General features: G+C 33.9%; 2 protein-coding genes across 3 annotated transcripts in view; one reads left to right on the forward strand and one right to left on the reverse strand.

Annotated features, from left to right (window-relative positions):
* The first annotated feature begins 211 nt into the window (after positions 1-211).
* Positions 212-21,355, forward strand: TXNDC5 (thioredoxin domain containing 5). 2 transcript variants are annotated; one of them, XM_051970719.1, is made up of 11 exons: positions 467-543; positions 1,189-1,262; positions 4,280-4,429; positions 7,659-7,764; positions 10,399-10,495; positions 12,269-12,384; positions 13,998-14,084; positions 14,709-14,834; positions 17,356-17,438; positions 18,301-18,430; positions 19,830-21,355. In XM_051970719.1, the coding sequence occupies exons 2-11, from the start codon at positions 1,222-1,224 to the stop codon at positions 19,950-19,952; spliced, it is 1,059 nt and encodes a 352-aa protein (XP_051826679.1). In that variant the 5' UTR covers positions 467-543; positions 1,189-1,221; the 3' UTR covers positions 19,953-21,355. The 2 variants fall into 2 exon arrangements, with proteins under 2 accessions (XP_051826678.1, XP_051826679.1); XM_051970718.1 differs by lacking the exon at positions 1,189-1,262 and having other exon boundaries at positions 212-543.
* A 507-nt stretch (positions 21,356-21,862) lies between these two features.
* Positions 21,863-26,235, reverse strand: part of BMP6 (bone morphogenetic protein 6) — a 207,841-nt gene continuing 203,468 nt past the window's right edge. The window contains exons 5-7 of the mRNA XM_051970717.1: positions 24,048-24,124; positions 23,559-23,669; positions 21,863-23,480 (exon numbers count right to left, since the gene is read on the reverse strand). Of these exons, the coding sequence (XP_051826677.1) occupies positions 23,331-23,480; positions 23,559-23,669; positions 24,048-24,124 (338 nt within the window). The 3' untranslated portion in view covers positions 21,863-23,330. The remainder of the gene's footprint in view (positions 23,481-23,558; positions 23,670-24,047; positions 24,125-26,235) is intronic.

Consider the following 26,235-nt stretch of genomic DNA (forward strand, 5'->3'; position numbering starts at 1 on the left):
CTTGACCTGCTGCGAGGCTGCAGCCCGGGTGGTAGGCGAGCTCAGCCGGCTGGGAGCTGCTTCGCGATAGGAGGCCCTGGGAGGAGGAGAGGGAAGGAAGGGGAGGAGGAAGTGGAGCTGCTCGGGAGGGGCGGGGGAGGAGCGGCGGGCTGCCCGAGCAGCTGCGGCGGCGGCGGCGGCGGCGGCGCAGTCCCGGGAGCTGGGCGGGCTGGCGGGTGTCCGGCGGCGGCGGCGGGGTGACCGGCGTCTCGTGTGTGAGGGTGCGACTGAGCGCGTGTGCCCAGTGCCCAGCACCATGCCCGGACGCTGGCTGGCCTTTCCCCGGCTGTTGCCGCCGCCACGGCAGCTGCTGCTGCTGCTGCTGCTGAGCGGAGGCAGCGGCTGGGGCTTCGCGTCCTGGGCCCGGGCAGAGGAGGCTGCGGACTCCCTGAGCACCGAGGGAGCAGACGGAGAGGACCCACATGCCAAGCACCTGTACACGGGAGACATGTTCACCCACGGCATCCAGAGCGCCGCGCACTTCGTCATGTTCTTCGCGCCTTGGTAAACTATCCTCTCCCCTTCCCCCCCATCTTCCCTCTCTCCCATTTTTTCCTGTCCCTACTCTGCCTGCTGCCTCTGCTCCCAGCCCAGGCGCTCCCGCCTCCCGCAGGCCTCGCCGTAGCCCCAGGAGTGTTTAACTTCTCCATCCCTTTTGCTACAGTAAATGCCCCGATGGTCTCCCCTGCCCGCCTCGTAGGAGGGAGTTGTTGGCGAGTGTTGCCCTTGACAGAGAAGGAGGGGAGGGCTGCATTCGAACCCGGGAGAAGGCCGAAGGTCCCCTGGGCAACCTAGCACCGGGACTGCCTCGTGGCTCGGACCGGGGAATGGGGGCGGGCACTAGGGTGGGCGAGGCCCGGCTTGTGGGCCTCTACTGTTGACGTGGCACAAGGAGCCCCAGAGCTCTGAAAGAGCTGGCTGTCCCAGTATCCTATGGAAAAGGAAGGGAAAAGAGAACCCCTGCCCTGGGACTCTTAATTTGTGGGTGTGTGAATGGAGAAAGAGGCTCACGGGGTCCTTTATTTAACTTAGCTCCTAAATCTCTCCACCCTACATCAGTTTCCCTCTCTGCCTTACCACATCCCCTAATGGCCATGCTTTAACCCTCCCCTCTGACAAGCTCAGGTCTCTTAACTGTGATGCTTTCAGGATTCCTTTGACCAAGTGGCTTCCTGGTATTAAATGGGACACTTAATGGAGATCCGGTTTGCTTCCTGCTATAGGTATTGAATACACAAAACCCTAGAATTCATAATACACTTTTATTATCCCTAGCCACGTTGCAAAGACTTAGTTACAAATTATTAACCAATATATATTTGTCTTTGTGGGCTTGTGATATTTTGTTTGTTTTGTGGGGTAGAGGAGGAGAAAAAACGGATCCTAAAAGATAAGTGTTTTGTTTTTCCTGGCGTTTACAAACCTACCATCCAAAAGTTAAGGAGAATTACAGAAATTTTCATGGTATCTCTTTTGTATCTAGTACCCCAAATCATAGGTTTATAGATTTAGAACCAAAAAAGAACTTATACAGCCAACTAGTCCATTCTCCTTCATTTTACAGTTAAGAACAACAGTGTTCATGGACTTCGCTTGCCCAGGGCCACACAGTAAGTGGCAGAGCTGGGATTTAATTTTCATCCCCTGGTTCTACAATTTAATATCTGTACCTCATCCTGTCACCCTACTACAGTTATACCCCTCCTCCAGTGGAACCTTATTGATCCTACCCTTGGTACAATGATGAGATATGACTCCTCATTTTCTTTTCTCTTGTAGTTTGGTATAAGGTACACTAGAAATTGGCTGTGTCAATTAAATTGAATATCCTCAATGAAGCAATTAGTCTTTCTATGACTTTATGTGGTGCCATACTGGTAGGTTCCTAGATTTATTATGGTATTAGATCAGTTGTTATATAATTGAAGCACTAATCAATAAAGGCAATACTGATTAAAAAGATAAAATTGATTTAACACTCAACTAATAGGCCTTTATTAATTACTGTACAACTGTGCTAAGTATAGGCAAAAATGTTAAGAGTGCTTTCTATTCCCTCCTTATATTCTACATAATGAAGGATCCATACATAAACCCCTTCAGTATCAACCCCTAAATTCTTACTGCCATTTTTTGCAATAAAGACTTTTTCTCCAAAGTGGAGAAAGAAGTGCTTCAAACTGCTGGCCTGAAGAATAAATGTTCATGCCATAGTTTGTATGAATTCCTTTGATGGTTTTTCACATCCTCAGACTTTTTATTGTATACTGACTGAAATTTCATCATTTAGAAATTAGTTCAGCACAGCAAGATCTCTTCAAAATATATATGCTTCTAGAAGGCTTCTTTTCGATTAATAATTCAGTGAGAATTAGCTAACAAAATTATTTTTGTTCAAAAGCTTATCTAACAACATCAATAGTGAGAGCCACAGTAGGAAACAAAGGGAAGCTTGACTAGTGGTATGGAAGTTTCAAAGAAGCAGATTAATGCTTGATTTAAGGCAAATCTAACTATTAGAGCTATCTAAGAGTGGGAATAGACTGGATGACTCCTTGGATATGGTATAGTGATAATTGTTTTTCTCATATGGATTGGACTACATAGATGCTACCGATGTCCCTTCCAATGCTTAAATTCTGTAGTGTGGGAAGAGGTAAGAGAGTTTCAATGACAAACTTTGTCTACCTTGATATTTTGCAGAGAACTAGGAAAAGGGAGAGAAACTTTATCTACTTCCAGGTCCTAGAACTTAGATTAGCAATATTGGTACTCTAGATTAGCAGTGTTGTTAAATAGGCTTTTGTGGGCTGAGTTGGGAACTTAATCACCATATAGGGAATTGTTTCTTCTGAAAAAATATTCCAAGTTACAAATGACCAACTTAGAAATGAACTTTGAAAATTTGATCCATTTGTAGCTTGGGTATACCTGTTAGTGTTTTATAATAAAAAAAAATAAGTCCTATTGATTAAGATTAGTGTTATGATAGTAGTCAAAGCAGAGAGTGGATTTACTGAAGAAAATAAGCAACATATAGTTACACAGTTTTAGAGTTAATTGACAGCAGAATGGAGCTGTGTTTACATAATGCAAAAGATAATTTAGTTTAAAACAAATTAATTTATAGTGGATAAAGCACCAGCCTTGAAGTCAGGATGGCCTGACCTCAAATCTGTCCTCAGACACTAAACACTTCCTAGCTATGTGACCCTGGGCAAGTCACTTAACCCCAATTGCCACAGGGAAAAATAATAATAATAATTTTAAACTTTGAATCTTCATCAACAAGCAACCACTAAGTGGGTGAGAGAAAGGCTCTCTTGAAGACTTGATACTAAATAATGTATCATCTTTTGTGACTTTCAGAGATGTGAATCTTTCCCAGAAAATCAGTCCTGAAGAATTTTTTTCCTTTTAATTGTTCCATTTCAAGTTACCAACATGTAGCTTTTGACACTAATGTTAAAAACTTTTATTTAATAAGAATGGTGTATCATTATTAAGCAATAATAGAAAGTTTGTCACCAAAGAGAGAAAATGCTATATAATAAAACCCTTAAGAGATTTCATTTACAGCAAACTGGCTTTCATTACTCTCCTAAAAATTTGGCATCAGTAAATTGCTCCTTAAAAAAAAACTTTTAAAATTTACTATATGATGAAACCATATTGATTTTTTGTGGTTTTATTTTAATCTCATCTCTGAGATGCATAATGCAAGATGTTATAGCCATCTGTCTTCTTGGAAACCTTATACTATGACACTTAACTTCTCTGTGACCAGTTCAACTGAACAGACTGAACTTGGTAATGAAAGTTTGGGGATCAGTTCTCTTAAAGGGTGAGTTAGCTTTGCTGTCTTTTATGAACACAGTTCATTCCTCCAAACTAGTTGTCTTACTGATATGTGTTTTTGGTCATAAAGGGAACCACATAGGATAATGTGAATAGGTGATTAGTGTATATTAATCAACTACTGACAAAGCAGGTTGAACACATTCTCTGGCTAATGTAGTAGATCTTTACCTGAATTTCTGCATAGTAATAGGTGCCATGAGACAACTGTTAGTCTCAGTTATTGCTTAGCAAACTTGTCTCTCACCTATAATTTAATCACTTTGTTGTTCAGGTTAGTTACTGATACTTTTCCAGGATTTATATTAAAATGATTGCGTAAAGAACATAAGCTTTAATTTGTTAATAGTCAATAAACTATGTGTTATTTATCTTTTTATAGGTGTGGACACTGCCAGCGGCTACAGCCAACTTGGAATGACCTGGGAGATAAATACAATAGCATGGAAAATGCAAAGGTGTATGTTGCAAAGGTGGATTGCACAGCAGATGTTGAAATATGCTCTTCACAGGGTGTTAGAGGATATCCCACGTGAGTAGAAGAGGATATGTGTTTGTGACATTTTTCAAGTTTTTCCTTACCCACGTGCACACTAGATGAAGCCAAATTCTAAGTTAATCTTTTGGTGATTTCCTTTGTAGTTTTGTATTAAATAGGTTCTAAATTTGGGCAGACATTCCATATTGCCAGACAATTTATTTTTCATTGCATCTATTTTAGATATATATATATATATATTTGCAATTTATTTGAGAAAATGCTTTATTAAATAACCAATGGATTTTACTTTTGATAGAAGAATATTTTTGAGGCATGATAAGGGATAGCATTTTAAGTTCACTAGCCCATTTTCCCTAATGCAGTGACTTTTCCAATCAGAGATGTAAAACTGGAAAGGATGTCTTTTAGGCCAGTTAATCCAACTTTCTAATTTTACAGATGAGAAACATTGAGGCTAGAAGAGATTAAGTGATGTGCTCAGTCACAGGATCAAACAGCAATTTGCATTAAAGTATTTGTGTGTGCTAATCATGCATGGAAAAAAGCAGAGGTTCTTAGCCTTTTTTTTTTTTTTTTTTTGTCATGGATTCTTCTGGCAATCTGCTGAAACCTATGGATTCCTCAGAATAATGTTTTTAAATGTAGGACAGAAAATTCATACAAAGCCAAATATTCAAATACAGTTATAAAAATATTTTTTTAAAAAAAGCTAATGTATGTAAGAAAATTGGTCTGTGAATGTACTACTGGCAAAGTTGTGAACTAGGTCACCCTTTATGGAAAGCAATTTGGAACTATGCTCTAAAAGTTTTAATATTGTGCATATACTCTGTGACCTAGTGATACCACTACTAGATTAAAAGCTCCAAAAGTGTCAAAGAAAACAAAACATAAAAATATTTATAGCTACTCTTTTTGTGGTGGCAAAGAATAGGAAACTGAGAGGTTGTCCATTGGATGGGTTTTGTTCATCAATGAGGACTATGATTATATGAGAGAGCTGTAAGAAATGATGAAAAGGATGGCTGCAGAAACATTAGAAAAGACTTATATGAACTGATGCAAAGTAAACAGTATCAGAAGTACAAGTTACAAGGCAGTGACAATATTGTAAAGATAATTAATTGCAAAAGACTTAGTAACTCCATTCAACATAATGGCCCACCGTAAGTTCTAAAGGACTCATGAGGGGAAATGCTATCCATTCATTTACTGATGGACTCAGAAGTACAGATTAAAGCATTTTATCCCCCCCCCCCTTTTTTTTTTCTTTCTCCCTCCCTCTTTTTTTCTTCCTCCTTCCCTCTTCCCCCTCCTTTTTGGAGTTGGAACATGGCATATGAAAATTTGTCTTGTAAGACTTTATTTTGTTATAAGTTTTATATTTCTCACCTCAGTGGGTTGGGAGAGGTGGAGAGCAAATCTGGAACTGAAAGTATAATATTGAATGGATTAAAAAAAGAGTTCATGACTAATTAGGAATAGAGACAATTGTCATTAGTGATTAGGTTGAGACCAGAACTTCCAAATTTGGCATTTATTGTAGTCTTTAGGATTAAAAAGTCTCATAAATAGTCTGCTAGTATGAGTACTGTATTAGATAGATAGTTCAGTGGTGGCAAATTGAACTAACATGCTTTAATTTGCCATAAGATTGGAGAAAACCGAGGCAGCTAGGTGGTGCAGTAGATAGAGCACCAGCCCTAAAGTCAGGAAGACTTGAGTTCAAATCTGGTCTCAGACACTTAATACTTCCTAGCTGTGTGACCTTGGACAAGTCACTTAAATACCAATTGCCTCAGCAAAAAAATAAAAAATAAAAATAACTAAAAAAAAAAAAAAAGCATGGGGAGAAGAACATGACACACAACTTGACCAAACTTATATATGTGCTCATTTTAATTTTAGAAATAGTTTTTTGTAAAATAGGGTTTGTTTGTTTTTTTGTTTTTTTGTTTTTAGCAGTTTTATATAAAAGAAAAAAGCTAAATAAATTAGGGCATCTGCTTTTCTTTGCGCATAAAACAGACAAAGATTTTGGGTACTTATTCTTATAATCTGCTAATAATCTAATCCTTCATCCTACCATTATCTTTTCACTTAAATTTACTTAAATTCCAAATAAATATTAAGTTAATTGGCTACTTGGGCTAATGTATTCATATTCTTCAAGCTCTTTTTAGCTTTGTTTTGAGATAAATAAATTTTAGAGTAGGAATTCTAATTTCTGTACATATTGGCCTCTTCAAATTCCTGTGTTGCACAGATGGCATTTACTAATATGATATGACAGCCAGTCATATCTTGTTTTCTAATTTTTAAAAATTGAACACATTATTGACAATATTTTTTTATTCTAGTAATCTCTTGTCATCATTACCACCAGCTTCTCTTAATGAATTTTATTTAGAATGCATTTCTTTCTCACCCTACAAAAATAGTAGCATGTTTATAATCACCAACTGTCCCTAAAGTTATATTAGTCTAGGCTAATGGTCTCAAATCTATTGCTTATTATTATAGGAACTATCCCTTTAATTCAACTACAAATTCCTTCAGAAGGAAATACATCTGGTGGAGACAGAATTTCTTCTCTCTGGGAAAGTGGGCTGCAGAGTGGAAGGAAGCAAATCTTTGGGATGAGTTGTAGTATTATTTTTCATCAAAACAGCTCAAAAAATTCAGGGAGCAGTTTTGTTGTTAAAGGCATTACATGTATCCAAGATTTGTGCTTTGGAAAATTTTAAGTGATTCTCCAATCTCAGTGTAAGTATTTAAAAAATGAATTCATCACAGCCTGATGCATAGACTGGTGATTTCTGCTAGTGAAATAATAGACAATTGATCTGTTGTGAACCAGTATTTAATGTTTTTAGATCAATTTTAAAAATCATACAGTTTTTAAAAATAAACTTCCAAGTATTATGCTAATTAAAAATTGGCATATAAGACTTCAGATCTGCTTAAAAGTTTGATCTTCTTATTTTTATTTGGGATGCTCAAATGAGATATGAATTATCTTTAAAGATTAGAATTGTATACATAAAAAATTTCCTTAGTTGTCTCATTTTTTTGTTTTGTTTCTTTGAAATTTTTATTAAAAATCTGATTGCAGAGTGTATTTATAAATCATTTAAATTAAATAATCAGAAAACTTACTTGATCTTAAGGAAGAGAATTGAAGCTGTTTGAAGTGTTTTTGAAAATATTAACATGAATAACATTTCTTAATCTGTTCCTTTTTTTCTTTAACTTTCAGCTTAAAGTTTTTCAAACCAGGCCAAGAAGCTGTGAAATACCAGGGTCCTAGGGATTTCCAGACTTTAGAAAACTGGATGCTGCAGACACTTAATGAAGAGCCAGCTGTAAGTGCTTTAGAAACTTTTCTTTGTTCATTTATCAAATTAATAACTTCCCTATATAAAGAGTTAGCTTTTGTTTTTCAATAGGAAAACAATTTCATTAAATTATTTTCCTGAGTAGTGATGAAACTGGCTAGCAAATAAATTTAGATGGATAATTATCCTAAAACAATAGATGTAGAGTTGGAAGGAAATTTAATGATCATTTAATTTAAACCTCTTCTGCCTTTTTAAAAATAAAGAAACTGATCCCCAGTGATGTTAATTGACTGGCCTAAGCTTACACTGGTTGTAAATAGCAGAGAGAAATTCTGAATCCAGATTCTATGACTTCAACTCTAGTACAATTTCTGCTGTATCATGCCATTACTAATGTATAAGCTACCTTTATTCTCATTTAAAAGTCACTGATTTTGTAAGCAAATCATATTATAAGATATAAGCCAGCATTGATAGCTCTGGGCAAAAATTGAATTCATGAAAACTTCTGAGTTTCCCTGTTATTCCGGTATGAAAAACCATAGTCATAGAAACTTCAAGCAGGGACCTCTTTATGGGATTAATATTTCCTACCATTCTCTTTCTTCCTTCCCATCCCATAGTCCTCTTTACTAACAAATTAATCCAACCTAAACTCTTACTACTTGGGTAGCTCTTCCTTACCACAACCTATGCTAAGCCTTTTATAATCTGATCATTAGACCCTTACAGTTTTAGAGCTAGAAGAGATCTAAGAAACTTTATCTTTTTCTGTTACATCATTTATAAATGAATAAACTAAAGCTCAGAATTCATAAAAATCATAGACCTTTAGAAGTCATCTCCAATTCATACTTGATATATAAATTCCCTCTTCAACATAGAGTAATTACTCAGAATCAAAACCATGTAATTTTCCCTAAAATAGACAATTGTTATGGCTCATGCATACAGAAATATGTACTCAGTATCATTTGAAAAATCTACATAGTCCTCCAATCCCTCCTTTTTTGTGTATTAATATGCTGAAATTCCTAGTCTTTATTATAAATTCATTATCATTAAAAAGCCCCTATTTAAAAAAAATTGCCATTTAGTATGTGATGTTCTTTTTGGTCATTGGATAAAATAAGACCATATTAGGAGTCAAAATATCCACTATTTGGTTATATTGATGAGATATTAGGAAGATAATCTATGTTTATACTAAACTTTGCTATAGAATAGACTTAGTCTAAAATTTGAATTTAAACAAATCTAGTACTTTCTTACGCCAGATAACTTTAAAATGTATGACTCACTATTTGATGGATCCTGAGTTTTCTTTTGGGGGTCCTAATTCATATTTCATACAAAGCCTCCAATAAAATGAAAATCTTTGCTGTGGTACTCAGTTCATTGTAGAAATTGTACTCAAGATATTCATTGGGCATCATATACAATACACACAAATGTGTTAAAAAATACTTCCTTCAAAAACTGTGTAGTAGAGAACAGATATGACTTATCAAATTTACCCAGTTTTAGACAATGTTTTAAAAAAAACAAAAACACCTTAACTACTGGTGAGTAAATTTGTAGTTTTGTCAATATCTTAATTGAAGACAGATTTTTTTATATTGTTAAGTGTAACTGTCACATAGCCTTAAACTTTGAGTTATGTACTTTATAAAAAATAAATATCCTTGTGCTTGAAACTTATTTTGAAGTGAAATTAAAATCTTTAAAATAAATGTTTATAATGTTAAAGTGAGATTCATAAGCTCAAGAGCCAATTATTATTTTACTCCTAGTATCTGAGAAACCAGAAACACCTCTGCTCTTATATTGTTCAAACATGAGAATTTGGAGACGATTCATAGAAATAATCAGCATAGAGCTCTTAAAATATGCTTTTTCCCCTTTTCCTTGTTCTTAGTAATGCTTGACTTATTTTTAGGTTCAGATATTACAGTTTATTTAATAGATAAGTTGAAACATCCATCAATTTATCTTCCATTTAATGAAATATCTTTTTAAAATAAACTGTAGTGATGTTTCATTATTACAAACCTGAAGTGTAGTGTAATTCATAATGATGTACATTTTGGCCATGGAAGTTTCTTATAGTGTGACAGTGGGTACTCTGCTGTTTGCCAAAGGGCAAAGCCTCCAAGTGGCATATTAAAAATCTGTAGTCCCCTGGATTTTGTATTTGTATTACAAATAACTTATATAGCATGGAACATCAGTTGATTGTAACTGAATCTGACATTTGAACATTATCTTCTTAGGGATGTTTTTGTTTGCCTGTAGCACTTGGAATGGTATGAAAAGCTAGCATATTCTGCATTATCTATCTAATAGGATTTTTTCCCAGATTAAATGTAATAATATATGTGAAGTTCTTTGTAGTCATAAATAAGCTATAAATAAGAGCTATCCATAGTCACTTGTGTAGAAACTTATGTTTGCCATAGGCTGACTTTTGAGAATGGATTTTCTATGATTGTTTAAAACAAATGAAATGATTTGTAAGAGTGGCACAATAGTAAATTATTAATACAAGCTCCAGAGAAGTTTTATATATGGTTAGATAGATTCCACCAGTAAGATTCATTGCTTTTACTGTTTTTCATGTGGACAACTCTTAGTGATAAGTTTGTTACTACTTAATAGACACCAGAGCCTGAACCAGAATTGCCAACAGCCCCAGAACTCAAGCAGGGACTGTATGAGCTCTCAGCAGCCAACTTTAAACTACATGTTGCAGAAGGTAATGTGTGTGCTTTTCATATTTGTGGATATCTTGGGTGTAGTGAGTACTGAGTAGAATGCATGGTAACATTTGTCACTTTGTGTTTCCTTTGTGCTTTCTTTCTTATCTATAGTCTTTGACTTCCCATGATGCTAATTTATCAATAAGTTATGATCTGTTTTGATTGGAGAGAGTTCTCATACTAGAAGTTCTCTGCACTGTGAAATCATAGATCTTTCTGCCAATACGAATATAAGGGTGTCAGTCAAGAACATGCTTAATCTGTGTAGTTGTTAATACATCCTTCCATAAAAAAAGTGAACAAATTGAATCTTTAATCACATTTAGCTGGAAGCAGATGACACTTTGCTGGAGTGAAAATATAACTTTACATTCTTTTCTTTTGACACACAAGTTTTTATATATTGTATGAAATTTATATGAATGATATTATATTTGCATGTGTATTCATGTACATGTGCATATGCATTTTATCATGGTATCTAATGTTTTTATTATCCAAGCATCAGTTTTGCTTTATGGAGTAGATGTGTTTTAGCAAAATTGGTTACAAAGACCTATAGACTTTCCCATAGACTTTCATGATAAAGTAATATATTTTAATATTAGCCTGGGGACAGAAATCTTCAGAATATGTAATTGAACATTTTTGATGACAAAAGGCTAAAATTTTAATCCCTATTTAAAATTAATTAAGCCCCAGTTTGATGTTTGTTAAATATTATGGCATATTTCAACTTCTGTGTACTTGATATAGAAGGTTATTAAATCTATGATGGGAATTTAAGTGATGAATAGAAAAAAAATTAGCAGCTTTTCTCTTCTCTACCCAAATCATTCTTCAGTATAGGGAATTTCAGTATAAAAATAGACTTTTGTGGATCCTGTCCAGTGAAATTTTTGTTACTGTAGCATCAAAAAGACCTCATTATTACCTGATACATTGTGTGTGGGGAAAAAGTCTGTATAACCATGATATATTATTTAATTTAGCTGCTCATTATTTTTGAATAGTCTAATTGTAAAGGTAAAAAATCTACATCATTATTTGAAGACAGTGTTACTAAATAGAGAGGCTCTCAGGAATTTGAGTGTACTAGTTTTGTGTTAGTCTAGATTGCTTAAAGTGCCTCGGTATTTATTGTGACTAGTGATTTCTCACTAAAGGTCATATTAATTTTATATACAGATTTTTTCTGTTTGCTTTTATGGTTTTATACCTTATTATTATAAAATAGAGGTCAGTGAATTCATTTGCTAGAATAAACTGTCTGAATAAGCTTTAGGGTGTCAGCCTTGAGGATAAATGATATATCCTCCTTTATTAAAAAACATTGTGTTTCTCAGCTTCTTCCTAAACTTATTGATGGTATTATGACACTTTATTTAGTGAATAGTAGGATAGAATATTTCTATACTAAGAATCATTTTAAACTTTTAGTAATTTATTTTTTTCTTATTCATAACCTAACATCCTTTTAAGAGCAAGCTTGACAACTTAATTCCTGGACTGATAACCTCAGTAGAATCTAAATTACAATATTCCATCTTAAAAACTACTTAAAAGTTTATTTATATTTTTCCTGGCTGAAGGAGTGATAGTCATCTTACATATTCTGATTTCTGTTTTATAATTACATTGAGCTTAGAGATTTGTTAACTATCAGAATGGGTTTCTTTAACCATAACTAAATTTGTTATTTCATAAATTAAAGGCTTAAATTGTTCCCTTTCCTAACTCCTGCCTAATTTCTTGACATTCTATTAAAGGCAATCACTTTATCAAATTCTTTGCCCCGTGGTGTGGCCATTGTAAAGCTTTAGCTCCAACCTGGGAACAGCTGGCCTCAAGTCTTGAACATTCAGAAGTTGTCAAGATTGGCAAGGTAGGTGAAAGCTCTTCTTAAGCTGAAAATATTCCTCTCTTGGCAGGATTTTAAAGAAAATAATGCGTTATTCATTTTATGTTTAACTAGAAACTGACTTGATTTATTTATTCCATTTAGTCTGTCACCTGATAATTCATTTCACTGTAGTAGATAATGATGCATTGGTCAATTTACAGGTTTTTTCTACAATGTACAGATAAATTATGGTTATGGCTGCTTTGTTTGATTGGAAAACATGCCCAATTCTGAACGGGAGAGATCTAATTACCCTTTCTAAGGAGACATAGCAGAATCTGAATTAATATTCCTTTGACGGACTTGGATATTTGTCACATTTGATTTCATCCAATAGATGAGGTTTAATAATTGGTCTAAGAACTTGATCAGAGTTCAGAACCTTCAGAATTATATACCCTGTATTTTTTCTTGTTCAGTTTTACATTGAGAAGGAAGAAAGGGTATGCAGCTTCATCTGGAACATATTGGGCTCCAAAGCAATTTAAGGATAGTTAAATAATTTTTACTCCCTTTGTCCACTTGAGTTTTCTGACTGAATTTTATTTTTATTTTAAAATTGATACTACATTTCTCTGATTTACCACTATTTAAAAACATAATCAGCTATGGAGATTGATTTGTATGCATGATGCAGAGCAAATTAACTTTTTTCTGAAGAGCAAATAACCCTTTTTCATTTACTGAGAGCTAACTGTATTTTTTTTCCCTTTGGCATTTATAGATCTAAAATACATAAGGTCTAAATTATAAAGTCCTTTAAATGACTTGATGTGAATGATTATAAGGTACATGAATGACATATGTGAAGATGTAAAAAAACTCTTTGCATCATGTTCTTTCTACTCCCAGAATCCATATTGTAAAAACAAGCAAAATAATTTTTTGGCAAAGAACTTCCTTGCTCTTTAGATGAAAACTATCTTTTTATGAGTGATCAATAGACTTAAAAACAGACAGACATGAAAATTTAAACTTATTTAATGAATGATATTTGATGGGCTATAATTTTTCTAATGCAAATTAATGATACAGGCATTTATTTGGAAGATTCTTTTCCTGATTTCAAAACACTACATTCATGCTGCATATTACAAATTCAATGATTTTATATTCATTGTGTGTATTAGGGACTTTTGTAAGCTTGGTTTTTGTTATTTAAGATATTTACATTTAATTTTCTCTTTCTGCCTACAATATAAAATCAACTTTATCACATTATCCAGTCTTTGTGATTGTATATCATGAGAAGTATATCAATAAAGTAACTAAAGACTTAAAATGACATGTAAATATAATCTTTATAACAGTGAATGAATTTAGTTCATGGAGTATGTCAATTCCATTCTCAAATATTTGGCTTTCATATGTAACCTTGATAAATAACTAGAAAATACTGCATGAGAATTGTAACTACATTACTGATGAATTATATTAATAGAATTAAGGACTCTATGAGCCATCAAGAAAAAGAGTTCCCCTCAAAAATACAGTTTGAGTTTTGAGAAATCATTCAATGTTTTACTTTCAGGTTCCTATTGTGTGATATTCTACTTAGTGATAAAGCTAATGGTGGATTTCTATTTTAATTTTAGGTTGATTGTACACAGCATTATGAGCTCTGCTCTGGAAATCAAGTACGTGGCTATCCCACACTTCTGTGGTTTAGGAACGGTGAAAAGGTAAGACTTCATTATGTTGAAGTTCAGATTCTGATTTGAACTGGACAGGAGTCTGTTAGGTAGATTAAGAGTTGCAAGAAAATAAGGAGTTTGTACTATATATATTGGACAAATGCAAAAATGGAAAATTATTTTGAGTACTTGGAAAGTAAAGCTTTTTCAGTCAACTGTCAGTTCTAATAATATTTTGAATTATTTAAAGTAGTTTGGTCTCTAGTGCAGTTACAAAGTAGCTATGCTGTAATCATAGGTGCACATCTGAACACATTTTTAGTGGTATTGATTATAGTAAATGTCCTTCTAGTTCTAATGCCCACGATTTATCCCTGGCTTATCTTTAAATTACTTTGAAATATATGCCAATCAACATGAAAGAATTTGGCAAGTTTTTGTGACTTGTATACAACTCACCAATAAAAGAAGAAAAAATGTTGAAGTCTAAAAGCACAGCTAAAACATTAAAATCCTAATTACTTCCATTTTTTTTAAATGCACTAGATTTTGTTACTAAGAATGAGCCTTCAATTGAGGCTTTTAAGATTTGATTATTTAAATCCTTTAAGGCTTGATTTTAAAAATAAAATTGACTTAGTAAATGTTTGTATGATATGTCATTGTATATAGATTGACCAGTACAAAGGAAAGAGGGATTTTGATTCTCTAAAAGAATATGTGGAGTTGCAGCTTCGAAGTGTTGGAGGAGAAACTGTCGAAGCTGCTGAGGCCCCAGAACTTGCTGCAGAACCTGAGGTAGGTGCCACAGAATAATATATGGGAAACTACATTCTACTCATAAGCATTTTCCCTCAACCTTTTGGATAAAAATAGCTCTACTACTATTAAACACCAGTAACTTTGTTCAATTGATTTTACTTAGTTGAGCAGCAAATATATCAATTAAAAGCTCTTATCTTAAAATTGTGATGCCATGGTTAAAAAAAGTTGAGAGGATTATCCATTTATATTTACTAGATTTAGGGGATAAATATATTTTCAGGATATTTGTAATCCCTGGCTAATTTTCATCCCTCGATCTCACTTAGAACAGCAATGTTCTTTACCTCTTGGAGATATGTGAGATAATTTTCCATTTGAAAATTTGTTAGCAGCAAGATATAATGTACTAGGTAGAATTTAGTGATATCTGCATTATCTTCACTTTTAAAGAATTCTGTGTGGCTTGGAGTCTATAAATTTGGAGGTTAGGTACATTTTTCCATCAAAATAGTACAGTTTAAATAATAGTAGCTAAGATTTCTTTCTTTCTTTCTTTCTTTTTTTTTTTTTTTTTTTGGCTAAGGCAATTGGGGTTAAGTGAGTTGCCCCGGGCTAGGAAGTGTTAAGTATCTGAGGTCAGATTTAAACTCCGGTCCTCCTGACTTAAAGGCTGGTGCTCTATCCACTGCGTCATCCAGCTGCCCCAGTAGCTAAGATTTTTATAAGCTAGTAACATGTAATATTCTGAATGCCTTAGAAGTATTTACAAATGATTTGATTCAACAAAATCCTCTTTAGCTCAAAAAACTGTTGAAATATATAGTAACACTACTTCCATTGTCACTTAACCACTATTTTAACACTATTTCTATGATAAAATGTATTTCATTCTTCATTTGTATTTTAGGAACACTTTTTCAACAAGGAGAACAGGGAGACTCTTTGTAGGAGGGAAGGTTAGGAGATAATCCTAAGTACCAATAACTCCATATTTACATAGGATAGTCAGTTGTATCCTCCTACCTGCAGTATTCTGAATTAAGGAACAAAGGGCAGTTTACCCCCAGGCTTCTTTATTTCTCTTTCATAAATCAAGCGTTCATAAGCTGAGGACTGCCTGTATATTAAAATGTTTAAAATTGGCATCTTGGTTTGAGAAATAAACAAATGACCTTGCAATTGTGACCACATATGTTAGAAGAGTGTATGTGTCATGTTGGCTATGAAAAGTCATTTTAAACTGTGTATAATTATATACTATTAATATTTTCACCAAATACAGAACTCTTTTTATTTAGAAAGTTTTCCACATGTTTAAGTGGGTCTTTCTGTGAGTGACTTAATATTTATGGATTCTAAAAAATATGGTGGTGGTTTACATTGGTGCTAACTTGGCAACTCTTTATTTCAGAATCTTTTCAGTTTTCCACAAGGCTTCTGCTTTTGGTACTAACATTAATACAGAAATATATTACTCATTGCCAGGATGAAAGAGAACAGCCCACTGCATTTTAGTTGAATCCAAATTGTATATTATCCCATTTACTCTCCTGGGAGAAATGAAGACCTGTTTTAGTAATAGATGAAGCTAATTTTTGATACAGGACTTGTCTAGAAGGGGTCACTGTAAAATAAACTCACTTATATGCTCTAGCCAAAGCTTAAAATAACTAGTGTATTTTTATGGAGGAAATTTGCTGGTAGATATAATTTGTTTTCCTGAGTGTTTTTAGTATACATCTCCTGTGGTCATATATCTCAGAATATGTGAGTTTTTCTTAAAGAACAGGTAGCATTTCTCAGATCAAGTTCTTGTGAGTTGAGAAGTGAAAAGAAACTTGTTTTCCCTTTTGCCAGTCTAATATGTATGGAGAAATTGTTCTTTGTGTGGTGAAGAACGTACATAGATGTGCTCAAAGTTATTGAAAAGATAGGTAACCCAAACTTCAGGAAGAAAAGGAAATTCTATGAAATGTAAAAGAGTAACTTTGGCTATTAACTGAAAGATGATAATGATGTTAATAACAATGCTTGTATTATGCTTTAAAGTTTGCCAGCACTTTTCAGTCATCTTTAGAACCTCATGACTACTCCAGAGATACTTTCATTTTTGGCAAGGCATTCTGAAATCTCTGTTCATTTTAAAGACAATTTGTATCAGACTAGAGATGCTCAAGATGCTCTATAGCTACTTCAGAACCAGCCCAGTTTCACTTGGTGCTTGCTTTCTTTCTATTTGTCAGGCAGTTGGATCAATCCTTTGGAACAGTCCAGGTGTACTATGTAGAGGCAGTTTCTTTTTCAGCATCTTTTTTTTCTGGATACTGTGTGAATTGTGATAGTCTAGTCCAGGAATTCTTATCCTAAGAAAGCTACCAAATAGCTTTATACTCACTGTGTCTCTTCAGTGTGAGAAGTAAGCTGTGGATACTTGTGTTTTTATGGCATCCCAAGAATAAGAATGACAGCATATGGTATGAATTATTTTGTTTAAGTTGTTTAATAACTGCTATATTTTAATAAAGCATTTTTGTTTCATGATTTTCTTTGATAGAGTGCTGTGCTCTCTCTCTCTGAAAAGGACTTTGATGACATCATTGCTGATGGAATAACTTTTGTCAAGTTTTATGCTCCATGGTAAGCAGCTATAAATGAATTTCATTAGTAATTAAGTATTAGAATATTTGAACATATTTTTCAAATGATATGTCAGCACTTTAGGTTCATATTAGTAAATTTTATCCCATGTCGGACACCATTTGTAAAGCGAATTGTAATCTTGATGTGCTTAGGATCCACTTATGCTGCTGCAAATAAGGAAATGTTATAATTTTATCCATCTGATATGTTTAAGGGGGCAGTTAGCTAATAGAACTGAGCACTTTGTGGTTCATTCTTATTATTTTGAGATGCAGCTTAGTCAGGAAGACCTGACCCAAGTTCCACCTCTGATCTTTGCCAGCTGGGTGTCCCTGGGCAAATCTCTTAATCTTTCTGTGCCTCCAGACAAATCTTTAATACTCTTAAATTGCAGAGCAGTTGCTGATATGTTTTGGTGAAATTTCCTTACCAGAAATTACTTATACCAATGAAATCATAAAGCTAAATCAAAAAACAAATAATGATTTAAAAAAAAAAAAGCATAATGTTATCAAACAGTTTCTAGCTTTAGGATATATCTGGCTTAAATAATTTGGATTAACAAAATAAAAATCAGCACAGAATGTAATCTTGATTGAATTAATAAGCTCATCTTTGGAATTCCCAAATTGGGGATTTCTTAAAGTTCTTTGGAGATTTTTTAAAAAATTATTTTTGCTAGAGAGGAGAGAGTACTGTGCAAAGTGCAGGTATAGCCAGGAGAATTTAAAGATTTACAATTTTCTCAGTCTAACTTGATGAGGCTATCCAAAAGAAATAAGTTGGATAGGCAGCAAAATCAATTTCAAGGGACTCTTGAATTTACAGTGTTTATAGTAGATATTTATTTTATTTTTAGGTGTGGTCATTGTAAGAATCTGGCTCCTACATGGGAAAGCCTCTCCAAAAAGGAATTCCCTGGCTTGACAGGGGTCAAGATTGCAAAAGTAGATTGTACTGTCGAACGAGCTATTTGCAGCAAATATTCGGTAAGTAAAAGAAGTTTAAAGCTTTCCAGATAAAGCTAGACATTGATATTTTGAAATTTGAAGAAAGCCAGGTGATTTCACCCTCATTTTATTCAGTTCCCTTGTTAAAGTAGGAAACTCTGGCCTGGTAAACTGCAGATACCTTATTTCTCTTTGTTTAATGTTGAATAACACCTTTTTCTCTGAGTTTTTTGGTCCTCTTACGAGAGTTTCTCTAAAAATTAAAAGAAGGTTTGTTTGTTTTAAAGCCATCATATATAGGTTTGCCTCCATTAAAAAAAGGAGGAAATTTCTTGATGTGTTCTTTTTTATACTTGTAAGAAGAATGTATCTAAGAACTATCGGTGGCGTTCTAGATTATTTTAATTGTTAACAACAATGAGATGTTAAATTGTGTCACCTAAGGGGTTATAGTGTATGCTTTATTAATTCCATTTTTTGTTATTAGATTTCATCTAGGTTATAGCTTTCATTAATTCTCGCATCATTCAAAATTTATAGCATTTATCTTTAGGTAAACATCTGTTTATTTGTATGAAAACATGCCACTTTGATAGTGTATTCTTAAAGACTATTACCAGTTAATAATAAGGCAAGTCCATCAATAAATCTAAGCCTAATTTAAGGTTTTATTTAGTTAACCAAAGACCTGGTTTATGAAGGACTGTTATCCATTTAGGGAAAAGAGATTTAGAGTGAACATGACATTTGTCTTCAACTTTTTTGAAGGGCTATATGTATTTGAAAAATATTTTGAACTTGTTCTACTTGGTTTTAAAGAACAAAGTGAGGACCAATGATAGTTATAGAAAGGCAGATTTCTATGTGATGTAAGGAGAAACAACAGCTATCCAACAGAAGAATGGGCTGCCTGGGAAGGTACAGGCTCTGCCACTGAAAAAGCTGGATGGTCACTTTGCTGAATGTTTTGTGGAAGTAGGGTTTTGATTAGGTTGAGCTGAGTTTGGTAATTCCTGGGATCCCTTCCAAATCTGAGATTATTAGGACATCTAATATGTGTTTTGTGCCTTACAAAATAATAAATGCTACTTTCTTTCAAACACTTTTGATGTTTGAAAAACCTGTTAGCAGTTTTTAAAAAAAAAAAAACTTAAAGCTGCAAAATAAAGTTTCATAATCATAATTTATCCATTCTGTTATTGATTGACATTCAGATAGCCACCTGTGCAGCAGAACTCATTCTGATTTTTTAAGATGTCTGGTAATATTTGCTTTATTTTAAAAATTAAAAATTTTCTTTAGATTTTTAACTGTAATGATAGCAAATCCAAGAAGACTCATCTAATTTGGCTCTAATTGGCTAGTTTAAGAACTGATTAGTACATGACTGAAAATATATGTTTTAAAATGTGCATTTCTGGGTTTTGCATTTTTAAAGGTACGAGGCTACCCGACATTGCTGTTCTTCCGTGCAGGAGAAAAAATCACTGAACACAACGGAGCTAGAGACCTTGAAACATTATACAACTTTGTTCTGCGACAGGCAAAAGACGAATTGTAGAATCTCAATTGGGAGTCATTTCCCTGATTGTTCTTCTCTGCCCAAATTGTAGGAGTTAATCCATGCTAATGTTACTGAGTCTCAAATGGTGGTTATTTGGAAAATTGAATGTACTAAATTTGTGATATCTTTTGTGTGTCTGTGTTTTTTAAGCCAACACACTGTATTGATTATTGGGTTTGTCTGGGTAAATATTTAACAAATAGATACTGTGCAAACTGAATATTTTCAGTGGCAGTAGAACAATAGCAATAACTGCCCTTTGACCTTTCTTTGATGAAATTCAAATGGTTTTCTTTAGAGGTGAGAAAATCAAATTAAGGAAACAGGCAGATTCTTTTTGACTTTAAGATAATCTGGGTCAAAAAAAAGCAACTGCCAAAGTATAGTTTGAATTGCCCACAGTTGCTAGAAATGTGGGAACCCATAGAACTCCTATTGTTGCCTTTTAAAGTAAAACTTGCCACTTATTAATAAGACTTGATAACTTGCTTGAAAAAGAGTTTAAAGCTCAAATTCCTCCCACCTTTGGAAAATCCTGAAATGCCACCATGGGATTCTCATTTCTGTTCCTGTTTCACGGGAGGTTAGCCAAAATGAAAGTGATGGTACTTTTAACCTGTGCCTGAGTAAGATTATGTGATGCCATATTGTATGTGTGTATGTGTCTCTACATGTCAGGTGAATTGTTATTCAAGATTCTCTCATTTGTTCCTTAGGGGGCAAAAATTACACTGCTTCATTTCTCTTTACTTGAAGCTAGAGTATTCTCAAACTTTAAAGTTTGATTATTCTACTCATAGAGGAGTAGGAGAGGTATCAAAAAGCCTTTTAAAAAGTATCTATAAAATTCTCTTCAAATTTGGAAAAGGGCTTTTTTTGGAAACTTTGAAAATAGCCCTAAGCATATTCTATTAATACATTTTTTAAACTCCTTAATAAAGATTCAGATTATACTCTTCACCTGAAAAAAAAAAAGGTAATTAGCAGAGTGGCCTTTTGTTTGATCATTAAATTAGGTGTAGTTTTTTAGGTGAGGAGAGAAAGGACATGAAATATTGCTGCAGTTTCCTAAATGTAGAACCATAATTAGGATAAGCTGATCAGGGCTTTGCCCTACCGAGCACTGAAATTTAAAGGGCAGAAAAATTTTAACACATCTACTTAGGGTAGATGCTGCTGTAATAATTGCTTCTTTGTGTTCAATTAAATTCATAGTATATGTATTATTTTTCATATTGTAAATTCACAAAGTTGATTTGAAGGCTATTTTGTTCTACATACATATTTTGTGCTCCTTGCTCTTTTGGCCAGAAATTGCTAGTTTCAGCTCTATGTGTGATCTCTCAAAAAATTCCCTAAAAATGTAAGTGATTCTTTAAGAGATTTAATTGGAATATGGATACTTTGTACTGCCTTGAAAGATAATTCTATGGTGTTTGTGTGCTTTTCTCTACCCCTCCCCCAAACCCCTTGTGACTAGAACCAAAGAATTGGTGGCATGTATATAAATCTTTTTGGAAATAAGCAGCTCCATAGCTAAATTTATTGAAGTTGTTTCTCTTATCCTATTCACCATGAAATTAATTACATCTTGAGTAGCCACCTTGTTTCCAGTCCCCTTCTAAAACTTCTTCTTCCCATCATCCTAACTTCCTCCCCATTTCCCATTTTTTCCCTTTAGTTGTTCCAACCCAAGATATCTCATTTAGCACAAGGTAACAGGTGGCAAGAAGTCTTACCCATTATAATATATATATATACACATATATATGTACATATATATGTGCATATATATGTGTGTGTGTGTATGTGTACAATATACATTTGTGTGTATATGTGCACCTATGTATACATATTTTTTCTGGTACTTTAGAGCAGAGAATTAACTAGACCATGTTACCCATCTCTGCCTTGAAGGAAGTCTTTATTAAACACATGGTTGGTTCACAAATGGTTTTTAAAAACTGTCTAGAGAAGCACAATCCTCATGAATGGCTGGAGCTTTGCATCATGAGTATATTGTATTAAAAAAAAAAAATCAAAGTGGTACAATTTGTTTACACTGAAACTTTCTAAATAAACTCTTTTTTAAAAAAAAGCCTAGTCTTTCTTTAAATGATACAGCAAAATGGATATAAAATAATGGCAATAAATTATAGTTTATATTTACAAAAAACTGTAAGTGCAAATAGTTATAGATCATAAATGTATTGTTTAACCAGTTTAGCATGAAATAGATTTCTTATTACATGGTTGCCCAAAACCAGAATTTTTTTTAAAAAATAACCTAAGATTTAATCTGAGCTTGACCACCTCTACCTGAGACTATGGTTCTTTTTCTTAAACAGTGTAATCACCCAATCCACTTCATAAAATGTGGGGATATCTCTTCAAAGACTTTCAATTTCACCTTTTAAAATTTTGTTTTGATTCTGGGATAATGTCTTCCATGATAAGAGAAAAAAAAAAAAAACACAAGCCAAACCTACTTCACTGATACATAGATAGATTACTAGATTCAATTTTCTATCATTTGCTGTAATTTTCAAACAGGATTGACTAAAAAGGTGGGTTATAACACTGTTTTCACAAGTTACACAGTCTGTTGAGAAGACAACTATTAAAAGTATATCCCCCCAATCCAGATTTGTCTCAAAGGAGGAGGGGCCAAGTGCTTAGTACTTAGATATATAAATTCAGTGTATGCTCAGACCTAAGGGAAAAGAGATCTAGTAGGATTGAGGCATGGGGAAAAATTTTTCTTTGATGGAAATAAGTATATTCTCACACCAGCAAAGCTCCAACACAAATACTTCATGCTCTAAAACAAGGCACTTCCTGAACCCCCAGGATATGCCTAGGGGTGTTAGTCTAATTTTTTTTTTTTTTTTGTCACGAATAAACCCTAAGACCAACAATTTGCCCAAGCTTATTTACTTGTAACAATTACCTTTGACATTCACTTTACACAGCCTAAAATAGCTTTATTCCCCTAAGTTTTATTCTTCATTCTCAGGCATTAACACCACGAATAGCTTGATCCAAGCTAAAACAAACTACTTTTGGCAGACTTTTCTTTGGGAAAATCCTTCAAACACATTTATATAGTTAACAAACCCTCATATCATCTTGTTACACACCCATGCTAAGCTTCCTACAAACCAGCCCGTACTCACATTATTTATCCAGTGAGCAATTTATCAGTAAAAAGTCCTTTAATTCTTCTTTTTTTTCCATAAGGCACCAACATATAATTGTTTGACAATCTACTCAAAGTCAGCCCTGCCTCTGCAGCTTTTCTCACAGCAGATGTCACCTAGGAATCCAGGACGGAATTTCGTAGGGTTTTTACCAGGTGAGATTTTGGCTTTCAGGTCAATGACATCCACAAGCTCTCACCACCATATTTCTGTATTTTTTCAAGATGACATTGGAGTTGTCATCAAAGTAAAGCACTGAAATAGCATTTAGCTTGGTAGGTGCACAACATGGTTTAGGAACGTAATCAGGATTCATCAGATGAACCTATTAAAAAAGAAAAAAGAAGTCATACTCTACACTTATATGACATACTCTAGATAGAAAATCAAATTGTGTACTCACTAGAGTCTGTACGATTGCATGATTTGTTGCATTCATATGTGCATTGAGTGGAAAGGAACATTCTCCATCACAATAATTGGCTGCATATCCTTTTGGTGCAATTATCCAATCCTTTAGAACAAAACAAGAGATAATCCATAATTTTATAAACATTTATTTTACTCTGGTGCACAAAAGTACCCCATTACTTCATCTTATGACATCCTTTGCCAATGAAATACAAATCCTACCAACTAGAAAGGTTAATGATAGTCTGTCATCCAAAACCAATCTCTATGTTAGGATAGGTTTATTAATAAAGGTTGGCCACTGGATGATAAAGGTTTTGGCTAAAACAATTCATAACACTATCTTCTAGGTTGTAGGCTTTCTCTCAAGAGTTTACATGAACTCTAAAGTTATTGATCTTTGCAAATTACACTAAGGTTTGGGTTTGTGCCATAGGAAGGTTTGTGATCAATATCCCATTACAATATCCAGAGAACTCACCTGCCATCCCAGATCTTGAAAGCTCACATAAAGTTCATGCTTTCTGCAGGCTGTTTTTAAGTCACTGCTGTTATAATCTGTCAGAGGAAGCAGAGTCATAATCACATATATTAAACAAACTTAGAAATAAAACAAACACAGTGATGTTTGTGCAGGTGGGTAAGTTCTTTCCTTTGGGGGCACTTTTCTTATCTATCCATACAGGAATCAATCAACTAACAAATATTTATATAGGACATTCTGCCAGGCACTCAGAAGATAAAAAGTCACTAAGGTCACTACCTTCAGGGAGTTTACAACCTAGTTTGGGAAGGCAAAGCATAGGCAGGGGGGAGGAGAAAGGGAGAAGAGAGAGAAGAAGGAAAAGGAAAAAAAGAGAGAGAGAGAATTAACAGTAAACTATGCATTCCTGGTGTAAAATCAGCCTGATAATAGTATATATGTAATCTTTGTGATGTGTTGACTTTTTGCTAATACTTATTTTAAAGTTTTTGTATCAATATTTAATAGGGATAGTAATCTATAGTTTTCTTTTACTGTATTGACTCTCCCTGGTTTATTATCAAGCTATTTAAATCATAGAAAGAATTTAGTAGGGTCTCTTTTGTCATATATGTTTTCAGACAGTTGATGTAATAATTGGATTAATTGTTCTTTAAATGTTTGGTAGAATTCATTTGAAAATCCATATGATCCTTTTTTCCTTTGGGAGTAAATTTATGACTTGGCCAAATTCTTTTTCTAAGATGAAATTATTTAAAAATTTTATTTCACACTCCATTAATCTCAGTTTATATATTTTTTCTTTTTTTTCCCTGAGGTAATTGGGGTTAACAGCTAGGAAATGTTAAGTGTCTGAAACCAGATTTGAACTCGTGTCTTCCTGACTTCAGGGCTGGTGCTCTATCTACTGTACCACCTAGCTGCCTCCCTCACTTTATAATTTTGTAAATATTTATCCATTTCATTTATATTATCAGTTTTACTAGCAAATAATTGGGCTCCTAATATTTTCTTTTATTACTTTTTCATCAGTTGTGAGTTTACCTTTTTCATTTTTGATATTGCTAATTTGGTTTTTTAATCAAGTTTTTGTTTTCTACTTTTTTCAGCTACATCCAACTCTTGTGATTTCATCTTTTTTTTTTGGTTGTTTTTGTTTTTGCAAAGATACTGGAGTGGATATTTCCTTCTCTAGCTCATTTTAGATATGGAACTAAGTTAAATGACTTACCAAAGGTCATACAGCTAATAAATGTCTTTAAGTCTGGATTTGAACTCAAGTCCTGATTCTAGTTAGCTAATGACATCAATTGTATGCATTTAAATTATTTTTCAATGGTCCTCTTTTTTTTGAGGGCATCACTGTTACTTAACCCTTCTTTCCACTACCTTTAAATGTTCCCTTCTCATTGAAAACAAAGAGGAAAAAAAAATCCTTATAAAAAATAAACATAGACACAAGCATAGTGACTATGCCCAAAAATTAATTTCTCTCTCTTTTCCTTACGTGGATCACCTCTCTAAGTGGGTAATACTATGCTTCATCATCTAAGTCCTCTGGAAATATGATTGGTTATTACATTGATCAGAGTTTTTAAGTCTCAAAGTTCTTTAGCGTTGTCCTTACATAAATTCTCTTGGTTTTATTTCCCAGGATTTTCTGAAATTTTCTCTTTTGTCATTTCATATGGTTCAATAATATCCATTATATTCATCATAATCAATTGAAGGCACTCACTTAGTTTCTGGTTCTTTTCTGAATCATTCAGGTTCAAGATACTTTTTGATTACAGCTCTTTCCTCTCCAGTTTTACTCTTTCTCCTAACTACCCTCTCCTTATCCTCACCTGTTTCCCTATTCATTTTGAAATATACCTTTTTTTCTTAATATTTTACTTTTCAATTATATGTAAAGATAGTTTTCAACATTCACTTTTGTAAGATTGAGTCCACTTTTTTCCTCCCTTTCTCCCTCTCATCCCTTTCCCAAGACAGCAAGCAATCTGATAAAAGTTATGCATGCACAATCATATTAAACCTATTTCCACATTAGTCATGTTGTGAAAGAAGAATCAGAACAAAAGGGAAATACCATGAAATAGAAAAAAAAAAAATAATATGCTTCAATCTGCAAAAATAGTATGTTTCAATCTGTATTCAAACTCCATAGTTCTTTCTCTGGCTG

Source organism: Antechinus flavipes, chromosome 1, assembly GCF_016432865.1.
Source record: "Antechinus flavipes isolate AdamAnt ecotype Samford, QLD, Australia chromosome 1, AdamAnt_v2, whole genome shotgun sequence".
NCBI lineage: Eukaryota > Metazoa > Chordata > Mammalia > Dasyuromorphia > Dasyuridae > Antechinus > Antechinus flavipes.

What these genes read in the sequence shown, in the direction of transcription:
- TXNDC5 (XM_051970718.1), top strand. Translation starts at nt 296, where the DNA reads ATGCCCGGACGCTGGCTGGCCTTTCCCCGGCTGTTGCCGCCGCCACGG. An exon ending in CACTTAATGAAGAGCCAGCT is followed by an intron (nt 7,765 to 10,398) that starts GTAAGTGCTTTA and finishes ACTACTTAATAG; the next exon opens with ACACCAGAGCCTGAACCAGA. An exon ending in GGTTTAGGAACGGTGAAAAG is followed by an intron (nt 14,085 to 14,708) that starts GTAAGACTTCAT and finishes CATTGTATATAG; the next exon opens with ATTGACCAGTACAAAGGAAA.